The sequence below is a fragment of the Gastrolobium bilobum genome, unplaced genomic scaffold (genome assembly GCF_033153095.1).
Source record: "Gastrolobium bilobum isolate Gb01-03AN ecotype WA unplaced genomic scaffold, APGP_CSIRO_Gbil_v1 utg45939, whole genome shotgun sequence".
Taxonomy (NCBI): domain Eukaryota; kingdom Viridiplantae; phylum Streptophyta; class Magnoliopsida; order Fabales; family Fabaceae; genus Gastrolobium; species Gastrolobium bilobum.
This window is the reverse complement of record NW_026897233.1, coordinates 227,136-248,343: the sequence shown is the minus strand read 5'-3', so window position 1 is coordinate 248,343 and position 21,208 is coordinate 227,136. Positions and strand designations below refer to the sequence as shown.

At 34.3% G+C, this 21,208-nt stretch overlaps 1 protein-coding gene across 2 annotated transcripts; it reads right to left on the bottom strand.

Moving 5' to 3' along the window:
* Positions 1 to 7,860: 7,860 nt before the first annotated feature.
* Positions 7,861 to 20,485, bottom strand: LOC133305050 (phytochromobilin:ferredoxin oxidoreductase, chloroplastic). Of its 2 annotated transcripts, XM_061505170.1 has the most exons (9): positions 20,073 to 20,485; positions 18,742 to 18,858; positions 17,845 to 17,939; positions 15,261 to 15,354; positions 14,798 to 14,929; positions 14,557 to 14,661; positions 13,594 to 13,644; positions 13,347 to 13,515; positions 8,063 to 8,201 (listed from the first exon to the last, which is right to left on the bottom strand). In XM_061505170.1, exons 1-9 carry the CDS (start codon positions 20,331 to 20,333, stop codon positions 8,194 to 8,196), a joined length of 1,032 nt encoding a protein of 343 aa, XP_061361154.1. In that variant the 5' UTR covers positions 20,334 to 20,485; the 3' UTR covers positions 8,063 to 8,193. The 2 variants fall into 2 exon arrangements, with proteins under 2 accessions (XP_061361155.1, XP_061361154.1); XM_061505171.1 differs by lacking the exons at positions 13,347 to 13,515; positions 13,594 to 13,644 and having other exon boundaries at positions 7,861 to 8,201.
* Between the last annotated feature and the right edge of the window lie 723 nt (positions 20,486 to 21,208).

The window sequence follows — 21,208 nt, the reverse complement described above, 5'->3', positions numbered from 1 at the left end:
AAATAAATATAAAATATAAAATATAGGAAATCATAACTATACAAAGATGAAAATAAATATAACCGTTGAATCAGCATAATTGTTCTAACGGTGAAATTGATTGATAGTAGTAATATTGGTAGTAACTTTAATTGATTGTTATAATATCCTATTCTAAAATTAAATTGAAAAAACTTAAATTTTTTTAAAAAAAAATATTTTTATATTTTTTCATCATATTTAAGGGTGGAACATAATAATTTACTGGGTCGTGAAAACATAATAATTTACTGGTGAGTGTTTTTTTATACATAAAGCACCTGTTCTTTTAAATTCGGCGTTACCACACACATAAAGAGTTGCAAAGTACACAAATATTCTGGTGTCATACTTGACTTGTGGGATATAACTATATTTCTATTAAATCATGAAAAAAGATTGTACACTGTCAGTAAAAACGAAAGGGACGCGGCAATTGTGAGCATGCAGGAAAACATATTTTAGTTAGTAATTGTTAGATCACTATAATGTAAAATAAATAAAAAAGCTAAAATTATCGTACATCCATGAACAGTTGTAATAATTAAAAAGCTTATAATAAAAATTAATGACAACTTCTTTATTAGGTACTTTGTTTATTTATATTTAAATGATGGAATGAATGAAGGACAAAGTGGGATAGACATATGCTGGAAGTCTGATACCTCTACTCTAGTACTGCTCTCTAGTCCCTAGTCTCTCCCGCTTCTATGCTTGACGATGCTTTTCTTCTGCGTGTCTGTTTTACTGTGTGCTTCTGATGCTGCCACTGCTGCTACTGCTGCATCCCATAGCTATATGCATAGACCTGCTTCTCATTTTGCTGGCTGCACCTTCGATGTTTCTCTCTGTCTCATTTAATTTCTTTTAAAGCTCTACCCGCGTGGCATAGGATTGATTGAGAATGGAATTTCACTTTTGACCATCTCAGTATAACAATTATGGTAGTGAATAATTTTTTTTTTGGAAATTATGATTGTAAATTTTTCTTGAATAATATTAAAAAGTTGTTTAATATATGAAAATAGTATTGAAAATATTGGTTCAATATTACTTATGCTATGTTTGATAATTTCGTCAAATATTATTGGAATATGAAATAATTTTACAAAATTAACCTTACTTAATATTTTCATTCAAATTTTTTCGAATTTAAAATAAACATTCAGTCAATTTTTTTTTTATTTTTACAAATCTAGAAAACACTTCCTCCTACAACCTTGGCCTTGACCACCGGCCAAATATATTGTCAAACTCGAAGCAGCTGAAATAATCCAGCAAGGGACAAGATCTCGAACCTTCTGTGAAGAGTGACAACAACACCAGAAGAAGCTAGTGGCTTAGGTTTGTTCTTGGATCCGGCTGGTCTTCCTCAAGGTCTTCTTGTCATTTCAGTTTCACCAGAGTCATATCCTCCTCTGCCATCTTCTCCTTCATTACTATTATTATTATTGTTATTGCTGTTTTCTTCTCTTTCCCTTTTTGGTGGAAGGTTTAAGTCCTTGCTTCTTCCGTTTTGTTTGTCTTCTGTATTTTCTGTAAAGCATGGAACTGATGATGGTGCAGAGAGAAGAGAGAGAGGAGGGAGTTTTTTTTACGCAGTTACAGTTGGCTCAATGCATCTGGCTCAACCAATAAGTATTACTCAATTGTTAAAAGAAGCAGTAATTTAAAATATAACAAATTATAATCAAATTCAAATTCAAATAAAGCAACGAATATGATTATGAATTTTTTATCAAGAAAAGAAAAGCAATACTTTTGACATAATTTGAGAAATAACATTTAGGACATATTTTGAATGATTTAATTATAATTATTTATTTATTTATTTTTAGAAGTTAAATACTGTTATATTTATTTTAGGTATCCTTATTCTTAGGATTTTAGATTTTGAATTTTGGATCAATTTATAATTAGTTTATAAAAGAGGGTTTGTGACCCTTATTGTGAGAGTTGAATTTTGTTATTTGTTAATTGAGATTGAGAACCAGAAGATTACCCTTTTGTGAAAATCTTAACTTTCTGTTTAGCCATCTTTTCTTTGCGTTTCGGCATTATTTGGTAATCAGAGTTCTGGTTGTCACATAAATAGCTGAACAAAACAATGGCGGTCGAGGTCGATGTTGTGGACGACAGGGTCGGGGTAGTGACGGTAGAGGGCTTCATAACACCCTTAACGACGACAACAAACTACCACACATCAATGCACGAGACACACAATTGTAGTTGCATTGGCCGTTACAATGGCAGAACAAGATAGACAAATTCAGGAGCTCGAGCAACTGTTTACCCTAACATAGTTGGACGAGTCAAATGAAGGAATGAAGTCTAAAAGATTGTCTCATGAGGAAGGAAGGAGCGACAAAGACAAAATCGACTTGCCAATCTATCTTTTTTTTTGCAATATTGGGATGAATATTGAAATCTCGGAATTCGAGGGCGCCACTTATTTATATGAGTTTATCGATTGGTTATACACCATTGAAAAGGTCTTTGACATCAAAGACTTGACATAAGACTAGAAGGTCAAATTGGTTGCTATCAAATTGAGTAAGTATGCCTCAATTTGGAGGGAACACATTAAGTAGCAACGAATCAGATAAGGGAAATCGAAGATCAAGAGTTGGAATAAGATGAAGAAACTATTGCAACAAAATCTTATATATTTGTTACTGGTACGGGGCATTTATTGAGTACCATAATCTCAAGCAGCGAGACCTGTCAGTTAAATAACATCCTCTGAATATTACCATCTACGGATATGATGCGATATCATAGAGGAAGACGAACAATTGATTGCTCATTGCCTGAGATGACTGTGAACTATGATCTCAGATGTCGTATACCTGCATCAGTATTGGTCATATAAGGATGTAAGTCAACTGGCATTAAAGGTAGAGGGATAATGTAAGAGAAAGGGAGGTACTTTAAAATTTAAACATACATTTTCTGACAGCTATGAGCTATTGAGCTTAGCAACTAACACTAGTGTGAGGAAGACTCTTTCTAATCCTAAACCAGCGAACAAAGAAGGATAAACTAATGATGAAGCAAAAAAGATTGGTGTTGCGGTGTAGAGGTGTTTCAAGTGTCATAGGATTGACATATCACTACAAATTTTCCAAATCAGCAGATTGTGATGCTTATTGAAGCTCCGATCTATGATGATATCCCTATCTATGACGAATTCGATGAAGAGAAGAACAAAAAGTACCCACTCTATGACGAGGTCTCTATCTATGATGAATCTGACGGAGAGGAAGATGATGAGAATCTAATTGTTGATACTCCGGTCTATGACAAATTCCATGTCTATGATGAGTATGATAGGGAGCCAGACGATAAGAATCCATATAAGGAAGAAATCCTTTATAGTGATTTCAGTGTAAAGTCAATTACTAGAAATTCTAATATCTTTGACAAAGCTGAAATTCTATCCAAATATGTTATGACGAATGATCATTCGTTCAAGAAATCTTTAGTTTGCAAGCAAAATTATGAACTTGGGCATAACAGACATGGCAACCTCATGCTCCATGGAGATAACAATTTAGCTTTTGGTATAAGTTTAATTTGAGATTGTCAAGAGGAATGAGACTCTAAGTTATCTCAAGCATTATTTTTCTATGACAGATCACAGATGCGATCACTGAACCTAACTACAGTCAATAGTCCTTTTGGGATAGTCTACAGATTTGTCCACTTACTCCCTTAGAACTCGCATTATTTCTAATTCCCAAGCAGTTTAGTTCAAATGTAGATGAACATTCCAAGCATATCAAAGAATTACATTCACAAGTTCTACACTTAATTAGGGAATTTGATAATATTGTACCAAAAGAGTTGTTATCTGGATTACCACCCGAAGAGGTTGACATCAATGAAGATGACACAAATTCGAGGGCGAATTTTTTCTTAATGGGGGAAGGATAATGCACCCGAGTTGATTGACTTGGATTGGACTCAAATTTGGAGAACGAAATCTAAATGGACTTCTAAGCAAGACTCTTCGCGTTGCCATGTGCTTCAACAATCTTGGGCTTTTCTATAGTTTATTCCATGATTTAGGGTTTCTCAATAATTGTTAGTTATTTACCTTTTTTGTTATTTCTTAGATTATGTTTGAGTGCGTGTTATCTACTTTGATTGCGCATGATTCCTTTTCATTATGTTTGATTTTATTTTGTTTGCATATATAAGGCTAGGAGAACCCTATTATTATTTGGTTAAATAAAATTCAGAAAAGAGAAATAGTTTTTTCTCGCAATCCTTGTGTTCAGTTTTTCTTTTGTTTAGCAATGGGGTACTGCTTCGGCATCATTTGGTATCAGAGCACTAGGTTGCCTTCAACCAAACTATAGGCAATAGTCCTTTTGGGATAGTTTATGGGTTTTTTCCACTTACTCCCTTAGAACTTGCATTATTTATAGTTCCCAAGCAGTTTAGTTCAAATGTAGATGAACATTCCAAGCATATCAAAGAATTGCATTCAAAAGATCTACCCTTAATTAGGAAATTTGATGATATTGTAGCAGAAGAGTTGCCACTTGGATTCCCACCTGAAGAAGTTGACATAAATGAAGATGACATATATTCGAGGGCGAATCTTTTCTTAGCGGGAGAGGATGATGCACCTTAGCTGATTGACTTAGATTGGGCTCAAATTTGGATATACAACTCTAAATGGGCTTATGCGCAAGACTCGTCGCATTTCCATGAGCAGCAGTAGTCTTGGGCTTTTCCATAATTGAGGGTTTTTGAATAATTGTTAGTTATTTAACTTTTTGTTATTTATTAGATTATGTTTGAGTGTGCGTTATCTCCTTTGATTGAGCATGATTCCTTTTGATTATGTTTGATTTTATTTTCATTTTATTTTGTTTGCCTATTTAAGACTTGAAGAACCTTATTATTATTTCATTTTCTTAGTTAAATAAAATTCAGAAAAGAGAAAAAGTTTTTACTCGCAAACCTTGCGTTCAGTTTTTCTTTTTGCTTAGCCAATGAGGTACTGCTTCGACATCATTTGATATCAAAGCACTAGGTTGTCTTCAACCAATGGCTGAACAGAATTGTGGAGGTCGACGACAACAGAGTCATGAGGGTAGAGGACGTGGATTCGTTCATGAAGGAGATAGACAATCGCGTCAGGTTTACCTGCGAGACACAGAAAATGATGAGCTCAAAAGGTGGATCTAGGATTTTAAGCAACAACTTGAGTAAGCGTTGGACAAGAAGATCCATGTTTTTGAGCGACTACTTGTGCGGGCGCAAAGCAAGAATATTAAAGATTTGGAGTGACGACTCGTGTAGGCACATAGTGAGAAAATCCAAATTTTTAAGCGACAACTTGTAGAGGCGCAGAGCATGAAAATCCAAGATTTAGGGCGGCGACTTGCAAGAACAAAGTTGGGCATTCATTCCGAAGAAGGAATGGAATTAGAGGACACATCTGGTGATGAAGAGGAGGACGCCAATCCTTTGGGGATTGTAAACCAGGGACGAAATTGGAGAGCACGACCTGAAAATCAGTTCACTTTTCAATATATAGAGATGCAACTCAACATTCCTAACTTTAAAGTTTATGATTATAATCCTTATTATGATTATTATCCAATGTATGATGATAATCCAATTTATGATGATTATCTAATTTATGATAATTATTCAACTTACGATGAAAATCAGTTTATAATAATCATCGAGTCTATGATGATCATTCTGATGGAGAATCAAATGATGAAATCTAATAGAGGAAGAATTATCATTTGACCTAAATAGATCGAGATCAATGAAGATGAGGAAGATTCAAGGATGAATCTTTTTCTAGTAGGGAAGAATAATGCACTTAGAGTTGACCCATTGCGTATGACCTAACCATTGATTCAAGAAGCCCATAGTCAACCAGAATTGTGGCCCAATAAGCATCAATAATTTGAAATATAACAAATTACAATTAAATTTATGTCCAAATGAAGCAACAAATATGATTATGATTTGTTTGGCAAGAAAAGAAAAGCAACACTTTTGGCATAATTTGATATATAAGATTTGGAACGTGTTTTAAATGATTTAATTGTAATTATTTATTTATTTTTAAAAGTGAATTACCGTTATATTTATTTTAGGTATTTTCCTTATTCTTAGGATTTTAGATTTTGAATTTTAAATTTTGGATCAATTTATAATTAGTCTATAAAAGGGTGCTTATGACTCTTATTGTGGGTATTGAATTTTGTTATTTTGTTAAATGAAATTGAGAACCAAAGGGTTACTCTTTTATGAAAATCCTAACATTCTGTTTAGCCATTTTTTGTATACGCTTTCGGCATCATTCTTGTCGAAAAACACAAGGTATTTTGTTCTAAAAATAAATTTTTCCATCACCTGAGAATCTAATAATACCACCTCCCTTGGTGGTATTATTGGATGACATTTTGGCATACAAATGGTTCACAAATCAAAATCATTGAAAAATTAGATTCCCGAAATTTTTTTCTCAATCCATCTACCATATGTGGATAAATAAGAATCTCAATATCAATTTCCCGTGAATCTCAAAAAAATTCCTCTACCAAATACCCCCTTAGGCTCCTATGTGTAGGGACATGAATAGAAATGCTACAAAAAAACCTTTTTTTTTAATAATTTAATCACAATGTTCTGATATAAAGATAGTTATTCAATGAATTAAAGTATCATGAATTAATCGTTCCATTTTTAATTATTATTATTATTATTTTGGGGATGGTTTGTCAAAATAAGAGAAATAATGCGGAAGAGATGATTGGCATGTTCGATATATGTTTCAAAAGAGTTTTTTAATTTTTAGAAAAAAATCATTTTGATAAAGCCTATTTTATAAAAAAAAATTAAAAATTAAAAATGTTTTTTAAATCAAATTTACAAAATATATCTGAGTTATTTTTGTTTCATGTTTTGACTTTTAATTAAAAAAAAAACAAACATAAAAAAACACATTTCATTAACTCGTTTACAAAATAGTTATAAAAACAAAAAGAATCAAAACACAATCAAACCGATGTTTCTTTATTTCTTTGACTTGCACTGTTTTTATATCATTCGTGTTGAAATTAATTTATTAATTTCAAAAATGAATTTATCAAATGACGAGAAATGAGTGAAAAATGAACTCCAGAGAGTTTTGAACAACAGAAGGGACCTTAAAGATTAATGTAAATAATAATAAAAAGGATTAATGTAATTCTGAGATATAAAATAATAATGAATAAAATGGCAGCCTATAAGGCTGTAACTGTAAGCAACAATACAAGAATAAACCAAGAAGGAAAAGATAGCCCCACTTATTGATTCTTCTTTATTCTCTCCGCCTGACTCAATATTTAGTGCATAACCTAAAATGAACGATGAAGGTGAGAAGAAAAAAATGATTTGATGGAGACGACAACAAGGTAGAAAAGTAAAGCAGTAAGGAACGATTCTCTTATTGCATGCATTCCTTCTTCTAGCGACAAGTGAATTAACCATGATGAAAAGTGAATTTCAGCTTCTATAAACTAATTTATTTACATACTAACGTTGGGAATTCTGATCAAAATGAAATCATATGCTTAACAAAAGAACTTTAGTTTAGCACAAGGGATAAGAGTTTACACACTATATTAATCTCACACCTACACAACGAGCATATTTTTGGTACCACTGTAGTATGTACTCCTTTACTAAAAGTAAAAAAAGATAATGGTTTAGGAGAAAATAACCATACAAAAAAAGGGTAAAATGGTAAAATAAATATATTATTATTTTCAAATTAAGTAAATGATGTACTGAGTCTTCAGTACTAGAATATATTTCCCTACACCACAGCTGCAGATAAATCAAGATTCGAATCTTACAATATGAATTTTAATATTACAAATATGTAGACAGTCATGGTGTTGAGATTTGTTTATAGCCGTGTTCTTTGCGTGTAAGAATTTGTATAAAAAGAAATAGCATGAAAAGAAAATTACAAGCATCTTGATAATTGATATAACCAATATGATAATTGTTTAAGGCTATTAACTATGGACAAACATTCCAGTGGGCAACACGAGCTTTGCATGCTTGTAGAAACGCAACCACCAAAATTTTAAACAGTAACATGCCTGGTAAGAGTTTGACTTCAAACGTGTGAGCAAGCTTCTATTGTCAATCACCTGAAATATTCCAAGGATCAAATGTCAGCACCACATTAAGCATAACGTTGACCTTTAAAGATCAACATCAACACTGTTGAAGGATCATTAAAAATTATATGCCAGATGCCATTAGAATTCCGAAGATTGCTTGATAGATAGTATGCTCTAATAAGTGCTTGCTTCTACAATAATATTTGCTGGCTTGCAAAACGAAACAACTATTTCATTACTGAAATTATCTCATTCTTAATCGTGAAACTACAACAAGGTCTCTGGCATCTCATATTAAACTGCCAGTTCAGCACCTTCAAGCAACCAATGAACATAAAATAACTTGAAAAAAAGTATTATGATATTATTGAATTGTGTAAATAATCTGTACAAAGGGGTCTCTATTTATAGAGAATGAAAACCCTAATATTTGACCTAATGGGCTTGGCCCAATACAACAAATAATAATAATAAAATAACCAATATTTACAACACTCTCCCCCTCAAGCTGAGGAATAGATATTTATCATTCCCAGCTTGCTAGTAAGTTCTTGAAATCTGTCTGGAGAAAGTCTCTTTGTTAATAGATCAGCCAATTGACGCCCAGTGAGAATGTATGGGGTGGTAATCAACCCGCTATCAAGTTTCTCTTTGATGAAATGGCGATCGACCTCAATATGTTTAGTCCGATCATGTTGAACCGGATTATGAGCTATACAAATAGCGAACTTATTGTCACATAGCAGCTTCATAGGTCCCTCACATTTTATTTTGAGATCATCAAGTACAATTTTCAGCCACAATAACTCACAAATGCCTTGAGCCATAGCTCGAAATTCAGCTTCTGCACTTGATCTGGCAACCACATCTTGTTTCTTACTTCTCCATGTCACTAAGATACCACAGAGAAACATGCAATAACCAGTAGTAGATCGACGGTCAGTCACAGATCCAGCATAATCAGCATCAGTGTAGACTTCTAAAGAGAGATTGCCATCACGTCGGAATAACAATCCTTTACCAGGAGTAGCTTTAAGATACTGAAGAATTCTCTCTACTACCTGCATGTGTTTCTCCTTTGGATCGTGCATAAACTGACTGACAACACTAACAGCATAAGCTAGGTCTGGTCTAGTATGTGCCAGATATATTAATTTCCCAACTAGCCGTTGATATTGTCCTTTATCAACTGGAGGACTTTCTTCTTTATAGCCTATCTTGTGATTCTGCTCAATAGGAGTATTAGAGGGTTTACACCCGAGCTTTCCTGCTTCTTTGAGAAGATCAAGAACATATTTCCTCTGGCTGATAAAAATTCCTTTGCTCGAATGAGCTACTTCTATCCCTAGGAAATATCTCAGTTTCCCAAGGTCTTTGACTTCAAACTCAGAGGCAAGCCGTGTTTGCAGAATCTGTCTCTCCACAAAATCATCACCTGTGATAATAATATCATCAACATATACAAGGAGCACAGTAAGCTTCCCATTTTGGGAGTGCTTGAAAAAAAGAGTGTGATCTCCTTGACTCTGTCTGTATCCTAAGGTCATCATAACCTTAGTAAACTTTCCAAACCAGGCACGAGGTGACTGCTTCAATCCATACAAGGCCTTTTTTAATCTACAAACTTTATTTTCTCCCTTCACCCAATCAAAACCAGGCGGGATTTACATGTAAACTTCTTCTTCTAACTCACCATTGAGGAAAGCATTCTTCACGTCAAATTGATTTATATCCCAATTGTGATGGGCAGCAAGGGATAACAAGACTCTCACCATATTCATCTTTGCAACTGGAGCAAATGTTTCTTCATAATCAATGCCATAGGTTTGAGAGTAATCTTTGGCAACTAATCGAGCCTTGTATCTCTCAAGAGTTCCATCAGAATTATATTTCAGGGCATAAACCCATCTGCACCATACTGCTTTCTTTCCATTAGGTCTATCAATAACCTCCCATGTTTTATTTTCCTCCAATGCATTCATCTCCTCTTACATGGCTTGAGCCCAATTCCCATCTTTCAAGGCTTCATGTACTGATTTTGGGATTGCAATAGAGTCTAGTGCTGAAACAAAGCTTTTGTGCTGCACAGAAAGATTAGCAGAGGAAACAAAATAGGAGATAGGGTACTGAGTACAAGAGGGACAAAAGGAACAAGATTTCTTGGGACAAGATCTTTTTCCTTTTCTAAGAGCAATGGGTAAATCATCATAATCAGTAGTAATGGGTAAGTCATCAGAAGTATTAACATCATGATCAGAAATATGAGATTCAGGACTTACCAGTGGTTCAGACGATTGAGGTTGCTGCTGAGGCAATGTGGGTTGTTTCCTTCTTTGATATACCAACTCAGGTGTCCTAATCTTCCGTATCTCTGGTGTACTGAATGTATCAGTCACAGGAGGATCAGTCACAAGAGGATCACTCACAGGAGGATGAGACACAGGAGAAACAGGAACAAGAGGAGGATAAACTGACACAGGTAAAGGAGTAGACACTGAAGACTCAAAGAAGGGAGGTGAAGGATTCTCCCCCTGAAGATGAGGACCATGGAAAAATGACTCAGATTCCTGAAATGTAACATCCATAGAAACAAAAAATTTCCTACTACCAGTTTGATAACACTTGTAGCCTTTCTTATCAGGAACATAACCAAGAAAAACACATTTAATAGCCCTAGGATCCAACTTACTGCGATGATGTTTATGAACATGAACAAAAGCAACACACCCAAACACTCGTGGAGGAAGACTCATAGTTGGAATAGAAGGGAAAAAAGAAGTTATAGAGTGAATAGGATTTACATGGTCAAGGACCCGAGTGGGTAAACGGTTGATCAAGAATGCAGCAGTAAGAATAGCATCTCCCCTATAGTATTTGGGTACATGTGTCTGAAACATTAATGCACGAGCCACTTCAAGAAGGTGACGATTTTTTCTTTCAGCAACCCCATTTTGTTGAGGGGTGTCAACACAAGTAAGTTCATGAATCATACCGTTATTTCGTATAAATTGGGAAAAACTGTTATTAACATATTCAGTACCATTATCTGTTCTTAGTCTCTTGATTTTCCTACCAAATTGGGTCTCAACCATTTTATAAAATTGAAAGAACAGTTGTGGTACCTCAGACTTTTCACGCATTAAGTAAACCCAAGTTACACGAGTGCAATCATCAATAAAAGAAACAAACCATCTATTTCCAGAAGCATGAGGGACTTTAGAAGGACCTCAAACATCAGAATGAATAAGATCAAAATGATCAACACTCTTAGTACTACTAGAAGGAAAAGACACACGATGATGCTTAGCAAATTCACAAACATCACAATGAAAAGACTCAATAGGCTTAGACAAAAACAATGAAGGAAATAAAGACTTGAGTAAACCAAATGGAGGATGTCCCAAGCGCTTATGATGAAGCCAAATCAAAGAATCAGCAGTTGATTGACCATGAGACATCAAGATGTGATCTGTTACTTTATTTGCGGGAGATTGTGACACCAGATAGTACAACCCACCTTGCTCTTTAGCACTACCAATCGTCTTCCCCGTGGCGAGATCCTGAAAAACACAATGGGTAGGGAAGAAGGTTACAGTACAATTCAAATCTTTTGTAATTTTATGAATAGAAAGAAGATTCGTGGAGAGTTTAGGAACATGAAGAACATCTTTAAGATGTAAGGACTGCTGTAAGTTTATGTCACCAGAACCCGCAACTGATGTATGTGAGCCATCAGCTATGGCTATTGTATGAGTTCCAATGGTAGGATGATAAGAAGTAAAGGAGTCAGCACAACAAGCCATATGATCAGTAGCACCAGAATCAACAACCCAAGAATGTTTAAAATCATTACATGAAGAAGGGAAAGAATGAGTTTTGGAGCTCATATTAGTCATAGCCAAAGCATTAGTATTAGATGGCTTACTCAGATAATCAAGGATGGTTCGGAGCCGTTCCAACTCATCTGGACGAAATGCAGGTTGGGTCTCATTAGGTGCAGGGGTTATTTCAAAGGAAGTAAAATGCGCTTGACCACGCATCCTTGCTATCTTTTCTAAGACAGTTTGCTTTCCATGGAGGCGAAAGCATAAATCCTTGATATGACTTATTCTTTTACATTAAGAACACCATCGATCATCTCTCTTAGGTCTAGAAGATGTACCATCATAAAACCTTGTAAAGGAACTCCTTTGAGAAGAGGCCATACTGCACAAAAAATGGTCAAAGAAAAGCTCCAAGAAGCCAAAAAATACGGAAAAAATACCAAACGATGTCCGATCTGAGAAAACAACACAGATCCAGAAAGAAGACAAGGAGACGAGAAGAACTGTACTGGTCCGCCGCCGAGAACCACCCCCACGCGCCGGTGGAGTGGTTTGCGAGTGGGCTTCACGCGCCGATGAAGGAGAGGCGCGTGCGGTGGTCTTCCGGGCTGAGATTTCTGGGGCAGCGTCGTCCGGCGAGCGCGGTTCTATCTGGGGCTGGTCGGAGTTGAAAAACCGCCGGGAAAAGGTCCAAACGCGTTGAAACAGATTCTGTCTTGTTTGGGGGAAAAAAAAAAAAACGCGATGAACAGTAACAGTGGTGATGAACAGTAACAGCGATCTGATTTTTAACGTGACTGAAGGTGTTTGATGAGGAAAAACAGAGGTCTTCTCGGTCCAAGAGGTCCCCGGAAAAAAAATTTCCTGTGGCGGCTGATGGCAGCGAGAGACGAAAAGAATAAAAGGTTTTGTTCTAAAGACAATAGGTGCGGAAGCAGAGCCCTCAGGATCGAGAGCTCTGATATCAACTTGAAAAAAGGTATTCTGATATTATTGAATTGTGTAAATAATCTGTACAAAGGGGTCTCTATTTATAGAGAATGAAAACCCTAATATTTGACCTAATGGACTTGGCCCAATACAACAAATAATAATAATAAAATAACCAATATTTACAACAAAATACATGGATGATGCCACTGAGATAAATATGCAGAACATTTATTGTACCAAGGAAGATAAGGTAGAGGAAACAATCCATGATTCACAGAATGGTTTTTTATTTGTAGTATCTTGATGGGAGGACATAAACACAATGATAAGAGGGGAGCACAAAATAACAAAAGACGGTGAAAAGAGATGAAAAGAAAGCAGAAATTGAACAAAACCCGATTTAAAAATATGTTACCAAGGAATTCTCCTCTTGCATCCCATGGGCGATTTTCAAAAGACTTCCCAATAATACTGGCTTTCTTATTTAGAGTTCCATCCTCGCTGCAGTAGTGAGGAAAATAATCATTGAACTTTTTGCTTCCTAGTTCATCCACTCCATTAAAGAGAAAGCTTCTCAACAAATCCTATCAGATAAAACTGGAAGTAAGGCTCTGTAATACTAGATTGTAGACAAATGAAACCCGACCTCAAATTTGGGCTACCTTGGCTAGAGTCTCCCCTAACAGCTTCTTCAAAACACCTTGTCCTGGATCCTATTTCACAAATAGTTCCGTGAACCAGGCCCATTTGAGGGAAAGAAAGAAAAAAACTAGAAATGAACTATACATTCTAAATTCAAGTACATGTTAGATTGGTTCCACTGTTATATAGTTCAAAACTTCAATTCAAACTTTATGTGAAATGTTATATAATTCAAAGCAAGAGTTCTGATTTGTATGTAGAAAATAGCTTTTATAAATTGTTTTAGAAACAAAAAGTTAGCTAGATCTTTTAAGGACATTGATGTTCCCATCCGACACCAGCCTAAAAATCTTGTTTGATAATATTATCATCTATTTATTTTCAACTGATGCTAAATGAGTGAAGTTCTCGCTGAATTAGAAAATCCTAAACCAATAACAACCTCCAAGAATGGATCATCTGATGTTAGATTTTTACATGACCTTGTAATGTGAAAATTGATGCATACATCTCTCTTAATGAACATTAAGGTGAGGTGGAGCCCTACCAAAATTAGTGAAAATCTATTCAGAGAGATAAACATAAAGTTTTCACATGACAAGATTATGTGATAATCTAACATGAGAGGATCAAGTTCCATGTGCTGGAGATGTTAATATAAAACCATCCATTTTCTTCACTTAACAAGCGCTATTCAGCTTTTGGATCATTGGTTTTTGACATGATATCAAAGCTTCTATAACCAAGTGGTTTAGAGCTTCTATGAATGTGTGCATTGCCCACGCTTCAAGCTCAAGGGGCTCTTGCGTGAAGTGAAGTGTTAGAGATGATAATATAATATCATTCATGTATTTTCATCTAATAGGTGAGACTCTTGGGAGAGAGCTGCTTCATAACACCACGACAAACATATGTATTCTTATGGCCAGATCACCAATCGAATGACTGACTATTAAAAAACATTTGAGACAAATCTGAACTACCTTTTCGGCTCTCCATGTTAGATATCTATGTTGTGCTTCAAGATTGCGGAAAATCTGAGATCCATCTGTCTCCTTAACTGCTTTATCTATCAATTCCAACCATATCTGCAAGGGGGACAGTCATCAAGATTAAAATAATACATTTATAGGTTCAACTGTTGCAAAGGTTACTAAATATATCACTTAGCAAAATATGAATTGTCATATTCATAAAACTGAACATGATGCTTGGGTTAATTACCTCGTAATAATCCCTGAAAGCAGAATACAGAGTATCATATTTTTGTGGGCTTGAAGTAAACTTTGTCCAAATGACAATCGGTGAAAAGAACTTTATAGACTCACTTGTGAGTTTCCCTCCCCATGGAAAAATCTGCATGAAGTTTGTGCTCAGTCAATGCACTTATTCCTTTTAGAGAGAACTAGTATAATTAACACAAGAACAGAGACGCACACTTGTTGTCTTTAATTAAAGAACCAAGACTACTATAATGGGAAAACTGCAAAGAAGGAATTCTTGATAAAAGTATATCCAGTTATAGAACAATTAATCACTCGTGTGGTTCATCAGGTCAAGAAGTAGTTACTCATTCACCTAACTTTTTAACAATGTTACACAGTTCAGTGGTTAACTGTTCCTAAACTGAAAATAATTTCGACCAACAATTCTTTTCTTGTAATTTTCCTACGATATTTGCAGTTACCTCAGCATATTTAAGGCCAAGAGGAATTAAGCTTTTAAAATACTTTTCCTTGTAGTCCTGCTGATTGATGATATCATGCAAGGGGTTCAGGTCCCTGTCATCATTAATGCAAAGTTAGTGATCCACATTACATATAGAAATTTGTTCTTAATGTTTGAAGCAATAAATGGCACAGTGGGAAACCTTTATCACATTGCCAATGACATCAGTGAAGAAAAGTTAGACTTCTAAGACGTTTATGGTGTAAAAAATATTGGGGGAGAAAAGGTGAGCACTGCAGCCTGTCACATCATTCTTCATGGATTCAGTTTAGGCTTCATTTTGGTCAAGTCCGAAGTGTCAATTATGTAAAGCACATGCACTGAAATGACTAAATGCATTTAAATTGAAGGAGAAGCAATGCAACCTGAGAAGGTTGACAATAGATAAAAAATGATGGCACTATAGCAGTCTTCCACAGCTGACAAAATTTAATAGAGATGCGGCAAATAAGATTCTTGTGTTTGTAGTTACAGATCAAGAAAGGCATATTTTTTCTCATCTATAGTGGCTTCATCTAATACTTGTTCTAAGATGTACTTCAAATATTAGATCAACAGGATACCTATCGTACAGAAGCCTATAAATTCAAATTAAGGTAAATCCACTTCAGCTCTAAACTGGATTCTAAAGCTATAATTATAAGAATTAAGAAAATGAAAAGTACAGGCAATAAGGATGATTTTGGTACGTATAACTTAAATTTAAACAGTCAATCAAAGACACTCTCAATGCCAAATCTCCTTTATCTTGTATATGACATCATGAGATGATAATAGATGTAGCAAAATTATTGAACTAAGGTTTCAGAGTTCTCTATTTCCAAAACCACATTTTAAAGAGAAAATGAGCACTGCAAGTAAGGATCTTAGTTCTTCTGATTAGGGCTAAACTTCATCCTCTTCAAGGTTCAACAATAGTAAACTAAAGGGCTTGGCACTTATAGTAAAACAGCTACTATTTTCTAACTAAAGTAACATTGAGATCTTTCAAACAAGAACATAGACATGAGCCTATTTCATGAAAGAATGAAGCATTCCCTTAAAATGATTAGGAAAGTAAATTGAAACCTATGGAAATATGGTATTTTCTTTTACCAAAGTTCAATCAAAGACCCGTCACCTGCTAATGAGACTAGTTGATACTAGATACACCCTACTTTAGTGACATTAGTAGACAACAAAACAATGGTTTTTACCACATCCAAATGAAGACATAAAGTTTTATGTTGTATATATCCCGAAAGTATATATTTACATAGATCAGAAGATGACTTATATTGTGAAGTTAAAACTGAATGATTTACACTTCAACTTCCTAATGTAAAGCAACTCAAGGTAAGTTTTCATAATTAGTGATAAACTTTTCATGGATGGGAAAATGTTGCATTGCCATTTCTGAAGACATAAAATGTTTACCACATCCAAATGAAGACATAAAGTTTAAAGTTGTATATATCCCGAAAGCATATATTTACATAGATCAGAAGATGACTTATATTCTGAAGTTAAAACTGAATGATTTACCACTCGTATGTCTTCATCTAATACAATGAGTGATGGGGATGATTTGAATGATACGGGGTAATTATGATAGGGGCTGTTAAAGGAGCAAATCAACCTAATAATGGCAGATTATTAAATAGAACAAGGGTAGCAATCAACAAACTTCATTATTTGGAAAAATAAAATATATGATGATAACACTCAGAAAAAAGGCTCTAGCTCATAGCGCTCCAAGGGAAAGCCCTTTACAATGAGATTACTCTCACTCACTAAAAGATAACTAGATAATTGACCCCTATTCTCTTTACTGACTCCTCTATTTGGGTAGAAATCAACAAACTTTATTATTTGAAAAAATAAAATGTATGATGATAACACTCAGAAAAGAGGCACTAGCTCATTGCGCTCCAAGGGCAAGCCCTTTACAATGAGATTACTCTCACTCACTAAAAGATAGCTAGATAATTGACCCCTATTCTCTTTACTGACTCCTCTATTTGTAGAACTCTTATTGACTCCATACTAACTCAGATCAGCCTTATTTCACTATAATTACCTCCTATCATAACATTATTAGGTTGATTTGCCCCCGTAAAGGCCCGTCATAATCTGTTATAATTACCCCCATATCATTCAAATCATCCCTATTATTAAGCTTTTGGGATAGTTGGTTCATGACATGGTATTAGAGCCCCAATGATTAAGTGGTCCAAAGTTTGATCCTTGTCACTCCTATTCTTCTAATGAAAGGTTGAGTTTCAGCACAAGGTGGGTGGGCCTTTACATTGTCAACACTTCTCTTGCATTGAGGCTATGCTAGATATGTAATATAAAACCATTTTTGTGTCTTCACCAAACAACTTAAGATTTTAGGATAGTTAGTTCATGATAGCCAAATATAAGTTTCCATAAGCAGAAATGTGGCTTAGGAATAAGTTAAAAATTGCAAAGATAAGCAATATTGCTAGACTTTTCCACAAATAAATGTAAAGAAGGAAGAAGAATGTCCTTTATATATTTATACAAGCATGCCAACTTACAACACAACAATGTTTGTCCTAGTGGAGGTGAAAAAGTTAGCACAAAATATGGGGACGTCATATTCTGCTTTCGGAAACACAGCAAAATCCAAAACCTGCATAAGAGGTTCAATCCAAAAAAAAACAGTAAGCATCTTGTAAAATCAACCTTCTACATCATTTGACAGGAAGAAAGATTGCAGAATACTTCAGTAATGACTTCTCAATTATTTTATCTTTGAAATGGAACTGCAAAATAGGTTCACGTTCACATTCGAGATGGGAAGAAGTTGGACTCAGGACTGAAATCCAATGCCTTGTACTCACATGAGGAGGATCCATTGATATAATAACATAATTAAGAAAAGAAGCAATCTTCGACATCTTATTTCTCCCAATGGTGTAGTTATTACTTCAAAATAGCTGGAACCCAGTCAAGGATGGAAATGGTATAATAGTACAATTAACTAAACTAGAAATTCCACAGTAAGAATTGGTAATATGAATTTTGACTTTGAGTCTGGAGAACTAGAAATAATACTTGATATAGTTAAGTTAACGTGTTTAGAGAAAATAATTCTATTATGGATCATACTATTAATCACCATAATGGACTAGGGTTGGTCAGTGTTATGACTCCTGACTCCTGAGGATCAGAGATATCATATAAAAACAGATAAAAAAGGATGCTTATTAAATCTGCTAAAATGCATTGTTTTAGATGAAGGATCCTTCATTTATAAAGGAAAAAGAATATTAAGATTGGAAGAAATATATATAACTAAACTTAAAATTTGAAATCATTCTGGCTGTAGTAAATTAACAGCTACTATAAAGACTTGAGTTGTTAGACAGCAGTGGAAACCAATCCTATATAAATTTGATATGATGTTTGATGGACATATTTTCATAAAGAACCTGCGTTGTTTCTGTCTCAATGATCAAACTTCGCAGAAGCCTAATCTTGGCAGCTTCGAATGATAGCATACTAAGCCCTCCTTTACCATCCTTAGAATTCATGGAATTAAACTTCTCCTGGCCAGACAACATAAGAAAATGTAAATTGCAGATCTATACACACAAATAACACTGGAGAACAAATTAAGAAAATTTCAACACATACTAAGCAAATAAAGAAAAGGACAAGCGAATAACTAGGGGCAAAAATCACAACTAAGAATGTACAAAACAATTTAGTGCTTCAATTAAACAATTTAAAATAATAATAAGAATAAAATATAAAAGAAATGGAAAATTAAATAACTTAATAACAAGGAAAATGTAAACTATAAGATTTAATGGCTTATTAATTAAAGAACTAGCTAATGCTCACAAACATATTCCTATTCTCAGAAGCTGAAATTTTAACATTAAAACAGTACACCACATCCTCAACATGGTTACACAAAAAATTTCAAAACTCTTTTTTATCTTCTTCTTTCTTTTTTTCAAATTAAATATACAATGTGTATTAAACATTGACCAGACCAAAGTGACAATTTATTTCATTTATGTTCAGAGGTAAGAAGAATTCAAGTATTCAACAACAAGTGTGTTTGATAATTGTCTTAGTTGCTTGTTATACATGTTCCTGTCTTCATGAAGTGTCAAGTTATCAATTGCGAATTATTTCAAGATTGGAAGTAGCTGCAATATATCAAGAATCGAATGGTGTACTAAATGCTGCCATCCAAAAGTTTGATTTTCAAAGGTTTTAGTTTTTACCCCTAAAGTAAACTTTCCCATACTTCTAATAACCACTTTTCAGCATTATTCACCATAACTATTGGAAAGCCAGTTATAATCAAGTTTTGAGTAAAACATTCAAAAAACTAAACCCTAAATAATTAAAGGCAGTTCATTCAATTTCTTTTTCTCTTACCCCTCCCCTCTCTCCTGGTAATGGGTATGTAGGGATGCATTACTAAATTTGGTTGGAGATATCTGCAACTGGAACTCACATCTTTCATCACAATTGCACCAAAAAAGCAATTTTTAAAAATAAAAAAATCCATAAAAATAATCTATTCATTTGTCCCTGAATTAATTTCTAAAAACTATTATCTGGGAAAGCCCACATTGGTTTGGAGTTCAATTTCAACAATTAAGTCACTAAAACGAGTTGTAAAATTGTTAAATAGAATGGAATTAACCATAATCAACCATTCCAACACGAACCCATATATCAGAAAATGGACATAATCCAACAACAACAACAAAAGAAAGAGTAAAAAAAAAAAAAAAAAAACCTGTAAAGGCGAAGGGACCAAGTGGGTGTGGCGTTTGGTTTCATCCAAAGCAAAATCGACAAACTTCTGATAAGACACTGAAAAGCTTTGTATGAAAGATTTTCTCTTGCTACTCAAGTCACGAGTGGAAACACAGGTACTGTTACCTATTGCTATTCTAGTTAACGGACGAAGTCTATGCTGCAAACAAAAGCTTGAGGAGGAGGAGGAGGAGGAACCACCAAACCCCATTAAGCTTCTGAAGTCAAACGTTAAAAACATTAAACCCCGTTTTTTTTGCTTTCTCAATTTACCGTTACAGTGCCATGCGTGTCGAATCCAACGGGTACTTCAAAGTCAGACACACGTGCTAAGATGTTCAGGAAAATTTCTTCAGCTTCAGTAAAACGGATGCACTGAATATTCCAACCATCTTCTACTCGTAATCTCACTCATAACGTGATATTTGTTTTATTTTTCTCAAATTATTAATAAATAATTTATTTTAAAATAAGTGAAAAATAATTTGACAAAATATAAGATACACCAAAAATTTCGTACATATGTGTCACTGAACATATTCTCGATTTATGAATTGTGTGGTCCACAGTTCACAAATTACATAGACACATATCCATATGTAATTTTAACTTGTGGTACTGGAAAGTGGACTGGTCCTCCCATAAGTGTCAACCCAACAACACCCATGGTTCTTTTTCTTATGGCTGAATTGCACACCTTGTGGGCCTCTTTCATGTGGCCCAATAATATTAATGTTTCTGATTCTTTTCCTGCCAGTGGTTTTGAATGGTAAGTATTATTATTAATTATCACTGAAGTTTGTGATACATTCTTATTTTCTTTTATACTTTTTAACAAAATAAATCTGATTCTTCTTCTTCTTTTTCTTTCTTTTTTTAAATTGGAGTTATAATTGGATGTTTGTGTTACGAGTTTATTCAATTTTTGGAAATGTATATATTTTTATCTATTTTTTCTGAAATTAATTTATAATTTTTATTTGAATCAAAATATTAGGATATATCAGCCACTATCAAACTTGATGAAATAGCCGAATGGCATTTACACATAATTAACAAACAAACGGCTGCAAGTGTAGTTACTTACACTTACATATAATTGACCAATAAAATAAG

Coding starts and splice junctions, on each gene's coding strand:
- LOC133305050 (XM_061505170.1), bottom strand. CDS start 20,333: ATGTTTTTAACGTTTGACTTCAGAAGCTTAATGGGGTTTGGTGGTTCC. Junction 18,859..20,072: donor TGGTCCCTTCGCCTTTACAG/GTTTTTTTTTTT, acceptor TTGTCTGGCCAG/GAGAAGTTTAATTCCATGAA. Junction 13,516..13,593: donor TAGGGGAGACTCTAGCCAAG/GTAGCCCAAATT, acceptor TTTATCTGATAG/GATTTGTTGAGAAGCTTTCT.